Source organism: Oncorhynchus clarkii, chromosome 7 (genome assembly GCF_045791955.1).
Source record: "Oncorhynchus clarkii lewisi isolate Uvic-CL-2024 chromosome 7, UVic_Ocla_1.0, whole genome shotgun sequence".
NCBI lineage: Eukaryota > Metazoa > Chordata > Actinopteri > Salmoniformes > Salmonidae > Oncorhynchus > Oncorhynchus clarkii.
Window position 1 is genome coordinate 79,965,508 of NC_092153.1, and position 13,226 is coordinate 79,978,733.

Sequence of the window (13,226 nt, forward strand, 5' to 3'; positions counted from 1 at the left end):
GGTGTAACTGAGCTGATGTATCGGTGAATAGCTGCTCCCGTCTGTCACAAATCACTTCCCTATTATCCCTACTGCGTTATAATTTCAAAACAAAAGTGTAGGCTCTATTGATGTTAGAAATAATGATTCTCAAATGTCAAACCATTGATGTGAGGCTAATGCCTGTTTTCATGTTATTTTGGATGGGGGGGGATTTATGCCCATCAGTCTAATCTGAGTGTTTGAACTGGTAACGCGTTGCGGCTGCATGGGATTTCACAGATTATCGTGGGGTGTGGTGTCAATGCATCCAATGGCAAGATAACGGAACGAGACGCTTGTGAATTTGACAGCTTTAACACGAGCCGTACCGCACCAGCAAAACAACACTATGTGGGATATCAATCTGACTGAATCTAGTCATTTTTTCAATTTAAATACATTTGAATTGAACAGACATCGTAGACTTGTGCTCGTTCATGTGTTAGGTACTTAAGCTACAGTTTCTGGGCTTTAATACAAAATGCTTAGAGAGGAAAAAGGAGACTGGTAGAACGAAGTAGATGCATATTGATTTGTTTATTAGAATGGCATGTATAGATAGAAACAACAGAGGAAAAACTTAACGTGGATTCAAACGACAGAACTTTTCCTGTGAGGATTTAAGCAAACAAAAAAAAAAAGACATTGCAAGAAGTGAGACGGTATCTAATCAATAGAATATGTTGATATCTATTCTGCCACGATAACAGAAACGCTCATGTTTAAGTGCAATATTGTATTGTTTCGTGTCCTTTTGGTTGGGTTATAGTCATGTGTATATTGTGTATGGAAGGGAAAGGGAAAGGGGGGGACCTAGTCAGTTGTACAACTGAATGCCTTCAACTGAAATGTGTCTTCCGCATTAGAAAGAGTTGGAATGAGAGCATTGCTTTTATATAGTCATCCTTATGGTTTAAAAAAAACTGAGCCAAAACAAATGCCGCATTGCTGATCCTAGGGTCGCAAAATTCTTGTAACTTTCTCCAAAATTCCCAGGTTTTCCAGAAATCCTGGTTGGAGGATTGCAGATTTCCTGATTGATTGCCTTCTGATTCAGGGAATCTTCGAAACAGGATTTCTAGAAAACCAACGGGTGGAGTTAGCAGATTGTTGCGTCCCAAGCTAATCCCCTGTATCCTCTCCAAAACGTTCCTATCAGTCACTATTGTCTCAGTGATACTACAAGCTACGCAGAACAACAAATATATTTTGCTGAACCATCAAGAGATGTTTTGCATAGACATCAATTCAAATTGAACTCATGCAAATGGGCTACAGTGCGAGACGTTAGGAGAGAACAGAAAACACACACGGTGGTCTGAGGTTTTTGACAACAACGTTCAGTGGGGTGTCTGCATCCCGAAAAAAGGCACCCTTGCCAATACAGTGCACTATATGTCAAGCGAGTGTAGTGAAAAGTAGTGCACAGTACCGGGAAGAAGGCAGCTTTTGAGACAGACTATGAATGAGCGATTTACTAGTAAGTGAACACAGTAAATACCCTACAACTTACATCGTTTCGGTGTTTTTATAAAAATAACTGAGTTCATATTTTACGGCATATTTATAAAAACTCAACACAAAACGTCTCTAATGCAATAACACCCCAGTGAGATAGAGTTATAATGTATTACAGTGGTAGTAGTAGTAGTAGTAGTAGTATATATGTTGTCCTGTCTGTCTCTATTGGTCTGTAGGCTACAGCAGATGCACTCCTTCACTTCAGTATTGCTTGTCTTTCACACTGCTTGTGGTTATTTAGGTCTATAGAGTCTGTCAACACAAAGACCCAGCCCAATGTGTGTTTAAACCTGTGTGTGTGTGTTTAAACCTGTGTGTGTGTGTTTCAGTGTGTGTGTGTGTGTGTGTGTGTGTGTGTGTGTGTGTGTGTGTGTGTGTGTGTGTGTGTGTGTGTGTGTGTGTGTGTGTGTGTGTGTGTGCGCTTGTGTGTGTGTGTGTGTGTCTGAGCTAACATGCAGAATTAGTCAAGAATAGCTAGTAAGTGTCATATTAGTTTGACAGCCAGGGTGAGAAAAACATCCTCATCTCTCATCACTCATCCCTCATCCCAAGAGGGCTTTACGTGTTTAAATCCCAGTAGGACAGTTGGAAATACATGTACCCTGCTTTTAGCGTGTTCAATTATTCATCATATTGACATATAAGATGTGGAAAAACACTTTCTCTCTATTCAACAGAAGCCTAAGGTTGCTAAAAAATACCTTTGCTTTAGTAGGAGACAGACAGGAAGAAAGGCCTTCTTTAGTCAAAACTCAGGACAGGAAGGAAGAGAAGTATTAGTAGTTTTGGTAGTAGTACCTGGAGCCATTTTCCTCCTAAAAAAAAACTAACATTTTATTGTAAAAGTAATACTCGTCATAATAAATAAAATAAATTAAACAACACATTTCGAATAAAATGTGACAAAAAAAAAGACAAAAATAACACTAAAAGAGAGGTCTGAAGTCATTTTTAAAAACGTTTTTTTTTTTTTTACATCGTTCTTCAAATACAAAAAAAAGAATCTTGGAGTTGTATAAAGGAAGGAACACACATCGTTGTATAAAAGCTGATACAGGAACATACAGTCGAGCATCAGTCACCAGTGTTTAAATGTATAAACTCCTTGCGGGAATATTTCAGTAGAAGTCGATAATAAATAAAAGCAGTAGAGTAGAATGAAAGGACGGTGAGAGGAGGATAAAAGTGAAGGAAATAATAGTCTGTGGCTGCATCTCAAACAGAACCCTTTTCCATATACAATACACTACTTTTGATCAGAACCCTGGTGGGGCCTAGAACCCTGGAGCACCATTAGCTCTGGTCAACAGAACTGCACTATAAAGGTGAGATGGGTTCCATTTGAGATGGGCTCCATTTGAGATGGGTTCCATCTGAGATGGGTTCCATTTAAGATGGGTTCCATTTGAGTTGGGTTCCATTTGAGTTGGGTTCCATCTGAGATGGGTTCCATTTGAGATGGGTTCCATTTGAGTTGGGTTCCATCTGAGATGGGTTCCATCTGAGATGGGTTCCATTTGAGTTGGGTTCCATCTGAGATGGGTTCCATCTGAGATGGGTTCCATCTGAGATGGGTTCCATTTGAGATGGGTTCCATTTGAGATGGGTTCCATTTGAGATACAGACTATGGCTTGATAGGCTTCCTTGGCCTGACAACATAAATATAGCTTTCTATACGAACTAATCCAAAGTTCCTCTTAGTGTATTGAAGGTAAGGGCTAAAGTCTCTAGAATGTACTACACAACTAGAAGAGAGAAGAGAATGGAGGAATATAACAACAACAAAACAACAGACCTTCCTTCCATTCTTCCCCCCCTTCTTTCTTGTCTCAGGGACGGAAGTGAGAGCTGGAGAGAAGGATGGAGTGATGGCGGGATGGAGAAGGACGTCATCAGTATGGCGCAAACTTCTGTCTCTCCGGTTTCTTCCCGATCCCATTGGCCGAGGAGATCTTCGCTGTGTAGGAGATCTGGGCCTGGGCATGGGCCCCAGCGGCGGCGGCTGCATTGGCGGCAGGGTTGGATAAAGCCAGGAAGGGTACAGATTGGATGGATTTCATGGATTGCATTCCAAGGAGGCTGGAGAGGGGGAGGGCCCCATAGGGGTGGGTGCCCATCATGGGGACTGCAGCGTGGGGGGGGGGGTGGGACATGCCAGGGCAGCCCATGGCAGCCAGGGTGGCAGCAGCCACAGCTGAAGACTGGGCTGGTGAGGGCGGTTGGCTGTAGGCCATGGTGAGGTCAGCAGGGTTCGACATGGAGGAAGACTGGGCGGTGGATTTGGCGGTCTCTAAACTGCACAAGGTGATAGGAGGAGGAGGATAGGAGGTGGAGGAAGAGGGGGGGGGGTTGGAGGTGTAGGGAGGGAAGGAGGGAAGGAGGGTGGAGGGAAGGACAAGGGAAGGAGGGAAGGAGGGTGGAGGGAAGGACAAGGGAAGGGGGAAGGAGGGAGTAACGGATGGAAAAGGATTAGAAGGTTAAAGAAATAAAAGACATGTTAAAAAAAAGAGAAATTGAGTGAAATTAAAGAAATCAAATCAAAAGGAGATTAAAAATCTAAATGATAAAAGAGGTGTGTTTTTCTGGAGGTTGTAACAGATTATTTTAGGGGGGGGGGGGGGGGATCTTTCTGGCTCTCATGGAAGGAGTGGGTGCTATAAGTCAGGGTGATGGCTTGGGTAAGGGCTTGGGTAAGGGAAACACAAATAAGTTCAAAGTTCATTAGGATTTTCCTTATTCTGTAAAGGATCAAAGATACATATTGTATTTGTCAATATCTAATATAGATATATAAATACATATATATATTTCATATTGTATTTGTATTGTCTGTAATAATACTACAATGTGTATGCAGCGTGTAATACAGTGTCATATACCGTGTATAATGTCCAATGCAGCGTGTAATACAGTGTGTTTTTTAGGGTAGAATTAATGATTGGAATGTCCATCTGGCTACACAGTCAAATCTTTGTTCTTTGTAGAAATGGGGTATGTTCAAAATTCAGTCACTTTCAACTGTCTGATACAACACTTGGCCACAGAGAGCGAACGATGTAGTCTGACATCTCTTCTGATTGGAAGGGAGAGGTCCTTCCGAGAGCAGTCACACAACATGAATAATGGTCACAAGATAAAAGACTTGATTTTATAATCAGCAGTTTTAGTACACACTTCAAAATGTGTTGCTAGTTTTCTTATAGTACGAGCTGTTGAAAATGAATGTGTCAACGTTATGTTATAACAAGATTAAACAAATCTGTCATCTGTGGAGGTAGATACAAGTTAAGACTGTCTTTGAAGCAGTGAAATGTCCCCCTGGGATCATGAGTAGGGCTTGACGAGGGTCATGTTCATTAGGCACTGAACCGGAGAAAACGGACTGAAACAAGGAGGGACTACCTGGACTTGTCCAATAAGAAAGGTCTATGTTCATTTTCCGTTGCAAAACATATTGGAACATTTTCTTCTGTTTTGTGCCTTACTGAACACAGCCCAGGTAAACCCTGAGTGGGGCCAGAGTTAATATATAACAATACAAATCATAATGCAGTATATGCCATTCAGGGGACACGTTAATCCAAAGGGATTTACAGTCATGAGTACATACATTTGACGAAACCATGGTGTTAGAAGCTCTACCAACTGAGCTACAGAGGACCAGAACTTTGTCTTACCAGGAGGTGATGAGGTATTGGGCCAGGTTGATAGAGATGGGTGTCCCTGTGATGGTGACGGCTCTATCACTGGTGCTGTCCAGCTGGCTACCGATCTTTATCTGAGCCCCTGACACCTGGCGGATCTCATTGATCTTGGTGCCCTGACGCCCGATGATGGAGCCGATGAGCTTGGGGCAGAAAGACGGGTCTCGTTAAGACGAAAGGGGAGAGGTGTGTGTGTGTGTGTGTGTGTGTGTGAGTGTAAGTGTGAGTGTGAGTGTGTGTGTGTGTGTGTGTGTGTGTGTCTGTGTGTCTGTGTGTGTGTGTGTGTGTGTGTGTGTGTGTGTGTGTGTGTGTGTGTGTGTGTGTGTGTGTGTGTGTGTGTGTGTGTGTGAGTGAGTGAGTGAGTGAGTGTGTTTGTGTGTGTTATTCTTGGTGCCCTGACGCCCGATGATGGGGCTAACGAGTTAAAGGAGGAACGTGAAGGTGACCATAACAATCAGATCACAATAACCACGGGGAAGGAATTTACTGTTGATAATACTAAATGTCCGGGGCTCACTTAAAAAACAGAGATGTGAATCGCAATGTGACTTCAATGTGACTTCAATGTGACTTCAATGTGACTTCAATGTCACTTCAATGTGACTTCAATGTGACTTCAATGTGACTTCCCAGGATAAAATATACATTCAATATAAATATATAAAGGTTTGTGCATCTTGGGGGGAAAAAACAACATTGTCTTGAGTTTTATAAACAAACATACACTCGCTCGAAGCGCATCGCTTGTGTCTCAGAGCCTAACTCATCTACTAGTAGAAAAGCCAATAACATCCCAAATCAGGGGTCAGACTTTCCACTAGATGTTGGAACATTGCTGCTATAACAGCCTCCACTCTTCTGGGAAGGCTTTACACTAGATGATGGAACATTGCCGCGGGGACTTGCTTCCATTCAGCCACAAGAGCATTAGTGAGGTCGGACACTGATGTTGGGCGATTAGGCCTGGCTCGCAGTCGGCGTTCCAATTCATCCCAAAGGTGTTCGATGGGTTTGAGGTCAGGGCTATATGCAGGCCAGTCAAGTTCTTCGACGCCGATCTCAACAAACCATTCATGTATGGACGCTTTGTGCGGGGACGTTGTCATGCTGAAACAGGAAAGGGCGTCCCACAAACTGCTGCTACAAAGTTGGAAGCACAGAATCATCTAGAATGTCATTGTAGCTGTAGTGTTAAGATTTCCCTTCACTGGACCTAAGGGCCCCGAATCATGATAAACAGCCCCAGACCATTATTCCTCCTCCACCAAACTTTACAGTTGGCACTATGCATTGGGACAGGTAGCGTTTTCCTGGCATCCGCCAAACCCAGATTCATCTGTCGGACTGCCAGATGGTGAAGTGTGATTCATCTCTCCAGAGAACGCGTTTCCACTCCTCCAGTCCAATGGCGGCGAGCTTTACACCACTCCAGCTGACGCTTGGCATTATGCATGGTGATCTTAGGCTTGTGTGCGGCTGCTCGGCCATGGAAACCCATTTCATGAAGCTCCCGATGAACAGTTATTGTGCTGACGTTACCACCAGAGGCAGTTTGGAACTCGGTAGTGAGTGAGGCAGCCGAGGACAGACGATGTTTACGTGCTACCCGTTTTGTGAGCTTGTGTGGCCTACCACTGAGCCGTTATTGATCCTAGATCCGTTTCCACTTCACAGTACTTACAGTTGACCGGGGCAGCTCTAGCAAGGCAGACATTTGACGAACTGACTTGTTTTCAAGGTGACATCCTATGACGTTGCCATGTTGAAAGTCGCATCTCTTCAGTAAGGCCCATTCTACTGCCAATGTTTGTCTATGGAGATTGCATGGCTGTGTGATCAATTTTATACTACATGTCAGCAACGGGTTTGGCTGTGGTTTTCCATCATCACTAATTTGAATGTGTGTCCACATACTTTTGTATATATAGTGTAGCTAAACGGACTATCAGACTGTTTTTGCACTACGTTTTTGTCTGGACTCATCACTTTGTTTCAAAGTATTGGGACAATGACACATTTTGGTTTGTTTTTGTCTCTGTTCTCCAGCACTTTGTTTTTGAAATGATACAATGACTATGAAGTTAAAGTGCAGACTGTCAGTTTTATTTTGAGAGTATTTTCATCCATATTTGGTAAACCGTTTTAGTAATTACAGCACTTTCTGTACATACCCCCCCCCATTTAAGATACTACAAGTATTGGAACAAATTCACTTATACGTGAATTAAAGTAGTAATAAGTTAAGTATTTGGTCCCATATTCCTAGCACGCAATAATTACATTGAGCTCGTGACAAACTTGTTGAATGGCTGTGCTGTTTCTTTTGGTTTTGGTTTCAGATTAGTTTGTGCCCAATAGTAATGACTGGTAAATAATGTATTGTGTCATTTTGGAGTCACTTTTATTGTAAATTAGAATATAATATGTTTCTAAACACTGAATGTGGATGCTAACATGGTTACAGATAGTCCTGAATGAATCCTGAATAATGATGAATGGGAAAGTTACAAACTTACAAATATCATACCCTCAAGACATGCTGACCTCTCACCATTACAATAACAGGGGAGGTTAGCATTTTATATCAATACCTCCAAGACATGCTAACCTCTCACCATTACAATAACAGGGGAGGTTAGCATTTTATATCATACCCCCAAGACATGCTAACCTCTCACCATTACAATAACAGAGTAGGTTAGCATTTTATATCATACCTCCAAGACATGCTGACCTCTCACCATTACAATAACAGGGGAGGTTAGCATTTTATATCATACCTCCAAGACATGCTAACCTCTCACCATTACAATAACAGGGGAGGTTAGCATTTTGGGGATTGGTATGATATTTATGCCTCTGTAACTTTCTCTTTATGATGGATAAGTGATCATGGGAAACAGATAATGGGTAAGGTAGAATGGATAAGAAATAATGGATGAGGGAGAATGGATAATGTTTATGGATAAGGAGTAATAAATTAAGGATACGATATAACAGATAATGGATAAGGATAATTAATAATAAATAAGGGATGAGTGAGAATGAATAGTGGATAAGACATAATGTATAAGGGAGAATGGATCCATCACAGACAGAAAAACCCAGTGTCAGAGATCAGGATCATACCTGGGTTCAGATACTACTTTTAGCTTTTTGGATCTAGTCTCTCTAGACCGGTTGAATTAACAGTGTTTCCACAACATTTAGATGAAATGATGTTGAACCAACATGGACCAGATGTTGAATTGACATCTGTGCCCAGTGCATCTGTTCTATTGGTTCCATTTAACCGGGCAGTAAAGGCCACATACAGTATTACAAAAATTATTTCAAGTCAAGTCCTCTCCCGACTAGTCCTTTCCAGTGTCAGGCCTGAAGCACTTGATTGAGAGGTCCTAATGTAAGGAGACTGGTGATGGAGGGGCCCTAATGTAAGGAGACTGGTGATGGAGGGGCCCTAATGTAAGGAGACTGGTGATGGAGGGGCCCTAATTTAAGGAGACTGGTGATGGAGGGGCCCTAATGTAAGGAGACTGGTGATGGAGGGGCCCTAATGTAAGGAGACAGGTGATGGAGGGGCCCTAATGTCAGGAAACAGGTGATGGAGGGGCCTTAATGTAAGGAGACAGGTGATGGAGGGGCCCTAATGTAAGGAGACAGGTGATGGAGGGGCCCTGATGTAAGGAGACAGGTGATGGAGGGGCCCTAATGTAAGGAGAAAGGTGATGGAGGGGCCCTAATGTAAGGAGACAGGTGATGGAGGGGCCCTAATCTAAGGAGACAGGTGATGGAGGGGCCCTAATTTAAGGAGACAGGTGAAGGCGGAGCCCTAATGTAAGGAGACAGGTGATGGAGGGGTCCTAATGTCAGGAAACAGGTGATGGAGGGGCCCTAATGTAAGGAGACAGGTGATGGAGGGGCCCTAATTTAAGAAGACAGGTGATGGAGGGGCCCTAATGTAAGGAGACAGGTGATGGAGGGGCCCTAATGTAAGGATAAAGGTGATGGAGGGGCCCTAATGTAAGGAGACAGGTGATGGAGGGGCCCTAATTTAAGGAGACAGGTGATGGAGGGGCCCTAATTTAAGGAGACAGGTGATGGCGGAGCCCTAATGTAAGGAGACAGGTGATGGAGGGGCCCTAATGTCAGGAAACAGGTGATGGAGGGGCCCTAATGTAAGGAGACAGGTGATGGAGGGGCCCTAATTTAAGAAGACAGGTGATGGAGGGGCCCTAATGTAAGGAGACAGGTGATGGAGGGGCCCTAATGTAAGGATAAAGGTTATAAAGAGACAGCCCTGTGTCTCCTAAGGAATAGGGTTTCATTTGGGACGAGTCCCCTGTCATGTCTGAGGCCTGGACAGGTGATGAAGCGACTCCAACATGGACGTGTTGACAGGTAGATATGCTGTCTGATGGACAAACCATGACCCCATTTAGTTCCCCCCTCACTCCTCTGCTCTCATAAACTCTCTCCCCATCTCTCTCTCTCTCTCTCTCTCTTTCTATCTCTCTCACTCTCTCTCTCCCCCTCCCCATCTCTCTCTCCCCAACTCTCTCTCTCCCCATCTCTCTCTCTCCCCAACTCTCTCTCTCTCTCTCTCTCTCTCCCAATCTCTCTCTCTCCCCATCTCTCTCTCCCCATCTCTCTCTCTCTCTCTCCCCATCTCTCTCTCCCCATCTCTCTCTCTCTCTCTCCCCATCTCTCTCTCTCCCCATCTCTCTCTCTCCCCATCTCTCTCTCTCTCCCCATCTCTCTCTCTCTTCCCATCTCTCTCTCCCCATCTCTCTCTCTCTCTCCATATCAAAAACATTCCCTTTCTCACCACCCAGGGCCTGAACTGTTACCCCTCCCTTCCTACATCACCCACTGCAGTCTATTAATGGACTGCTGATTATTTGGGGGACGAAGCTAAGTGCCCACAGATGAGTGCCAGGTCTGAACCACTCTGTTTGACACACAGCACAGGACTGTAGCCACGCCAGGCCAGCCTCCCATCTCTCAGTCTCTCTGACACACAACACAGGACTGTAGCCACGCCAGGCCAGCCTCCCATCTCTCAGTCTGTCTGACACACAGCACAGGACTGTAGCCACGCCAGGCCAGCCTCCCATCTCTCAGTCTCTCTGACACACAACACAGGACTGTAGCCACGCCAGGCCAGCCTCCTATCTCTCAGTCTCTCTGACACACAACACAGGACTGAAGCCACGCCAGGCCAGCCTCCCATCTCTCAGTCTCTCTGACACACAACACAGGACTGAAGCCACGCCAGGCCAGCCTCCCATCTCTCAGTCTCTCTGACACACAACACAGGACTGAAGCCACGCCAGGCCAGCCTCCCATCTCTCAGTCTGTCTGACACACAACACAGGACTGTCTGCACGGTGTTAGATGGATGTGGACACAGTGGAAACAGGGCTATTTTTGGGTGGATTCCCTGCTGCAGCTGTAATGTGAAGAAAAAAAAGCTTGTTATGTGGAACTGGTGAGCTGGAGGACGTCACAGCCCACCCTGCACACACACACACACACACACACACACACACACACACACACACACACACACACACACACACACACACACACACACACACACACACACACACACACACACACACACACACACACACACACACACACACACACACACACACACACACACCCCCACCCAGATAGAGCCCCTCTGGGCCGTTTTCAGCAGTGCGTGCCTGTCGGGCTTAGTGCCTCTCTGCCTCTCTGTGGCTGCTATTGTGTTGATGTGCTCCAGACTCTCTCTCTTTCTCTCTCCCTCTATCTCTCTCTAGCTTGCTCTCTTTTGACTCTCTTTATCTCTCTCTACCCCTTCTCTCTCTCTCCTCTCTCTCTCTCTACCCCCTCTCTCCCCTCTTTCTAGACTGTCTTCCTCCCTCTCTCTCTTGTTCTCTCTCCCTCTATCTCTCTTTCTCTCTCTGTCTCTCTCTCTACCCCCAATCTCTGCCCTCTCTCAACTGCCTTCCTCTCTCTTTCTCTCTCCCGCTATCTATCTCGCCCACTCTCTCTCTCTACCCCCTCTCTCTCTCCTCTCTCTTGACTGCCTTACTCCCTCTCTCTCTTCTATCGCTCTCTTTCCCCCTACCATCTCCCTCTTTTTCCTATTGTTCTCCTTCAGGGAGAAAAGTGAGAGAGAGAAGAGAGAGAGAGAGAAGAGAGATTGGGAGAGATAGGTAGAGAAAAGAGAGGGAGATAGAAGAGAAAGAAGAGAGAGAGAAAAATAAGAGATAGAGATAAAGAGAGAGTGAGAAGAGAGAGAGAGAGACAGAGAGAGAAGAGAGAAAAGAGAGAGAGCGAGAGAGAGAGGAGAGAGAGATAGAGAAGAGAGAGAGAGAGACAGAGAGAGAAAAGAGAGATAGAGAGAGAGATAGAGAGAGAAAAGAGAGAGAGAGAGAGAGAGAGAGAAGAGAGGGAGAGAGAAAGAAGATAGAGAGAGATAGATAGAGAGAAAAGAGAGATAGAGAGAGAGAGCGAGAGAGAGCGATAGAGAGAGAAGAGAGAGAGATAGAGAGAGAGAAAAAGAGAGAGAGAGAGAGAGAGAGAGAGAGAGAGAGCGAGAGAGAGAGAGAGAGAGCGAGAGAGAGAGAGAGAGTGCAGACAAATTTGACCCCAAGATCTACCGTGGAATATGCGTCAATAGTAATGTTGGGAAAATCCTCTGCATTATCATTAATAGCAGACTTGTACATTTCCTCAACGAAAACAATGTACTGAGCAAAAGTCAAATTGGCTTTTTACCAAATTACCGTACAACAGACCATGTATTCACCCTACACACCCTAATTGACAACCAAACAAAACCAAAACAAAGGCAAAGTCTTCTCATGCTTTGTTGATTTCAAAAAAGCCCTCGACTCAATTTGGCATGAGGGTCTGCTATACAAACTGATGGAAAGTGGTGTTGGGGGTAAAACATACGACATTATAAAATCTATGTACACAAACAACAAGTGTGTGGTTAAAATTGGCAAAAAACACACACATTTCTTCACACAGGGTCGTGGGGTGAGACAGGGATGCAGCTTAAGCCCCACCCTCTTCTACATATATATCAATGAATTGGCGCGGGCACTAGAAAAGTCGGCAGCACCCGGTCTCACCCTACTAGAATCCGAAGTCAAATGTCTACTGTTTGCTGATGATCTGGTGCTTCTGTCACCAACCAAGGAGGGCCTACAGCAGCACCTAGATCTTCTGCACAGATTCTGTCAGACCTGGGTCCTAACAGTAAGTTAAATCTCAGTAAGACCAATATAATGGTGTTCCAAAAAAGGTCCAGTCACCAGGACCACAAATACAAAATTCCATCTAGACACTGTTGCCCTAGAGCACACAAAAAACTATACATACCTTGGCCTAAACATCAGCGCCACAGGTAACTTCCACAAAGCTGTGAATGATCTGAGAGACAAGGCAAGAAGGGCATTCTATGCCATCAGAAGGAACATAAAACCACCTAAAAGGAAGCGATTCCCAAACCTTCCATAACAAAGCCATCACCTACAGAGAGATTAACCTGGAGAAGAGTCCCCTAAGCAAGCTGGTCCTGGGGCTCTGTTCACAAACACAAACACACCCCACAGAGCCCCAGGACAGCAGCACAATTAGACCCAACCAAATAATGAGAAAACAAAAAGATAATTACTTGACACATTGGAAAGAATTAACAAAAAAACAGAGCAAACTAGAATGCTATTTGGTCCTAAACAGATAGTACACAGTGGCAGAATACCTGACCACTGTGACTGACCCAAACTTATGGAAAGCGTTGACTATGGACAGACTCAGTGAGCATATCCTTGCTATTGAGAAAGGCCGCCGTAGGCAGACATGGCTCTCAAGAGAAGACAGGCTATGTGCTCACTGCAAAATGAGGTGGAAACTGAGCTGCACTTCCTAACCTCCTGCCCAATGTATGACCATATTAGAGAGACATATTTCCC

General features: G+C 44.6%; 1 protein-coding gene across 2 annotated transcripts in view; it reads right to left on the bottom strand.

Annotated features, from left to right (window-relative positions):
• Positions 1-539: 539 nt before the first annotated feature.
• The window catches only part of LOC139413903 (poly(rC)-binding protein 4-like), a 137,317-nt gene continuing 124,630 nt past the window's right edge, over positions 540-13,226 (bottom strand). For both annotated transcript variants that reach the window (XM_071161751.1, XM_071161750.1), the window contains exons 13-14: positions 5,221-5,390; positions 540-3,838 (exon numbers count right to left, since the gene is read on the bottom strand). In XM_071161751.1, the coding sequence (XP_071017852.1) occupies positions 3,436-3,838; positions 5,221-5,390 (573 nt within the window). In that variant the 3' untranslated portion in view covers positions 540-3,435. The remainder of the gene's footprint in view (positions 3,839-5,220; positions 5,391-13,226) is intronic.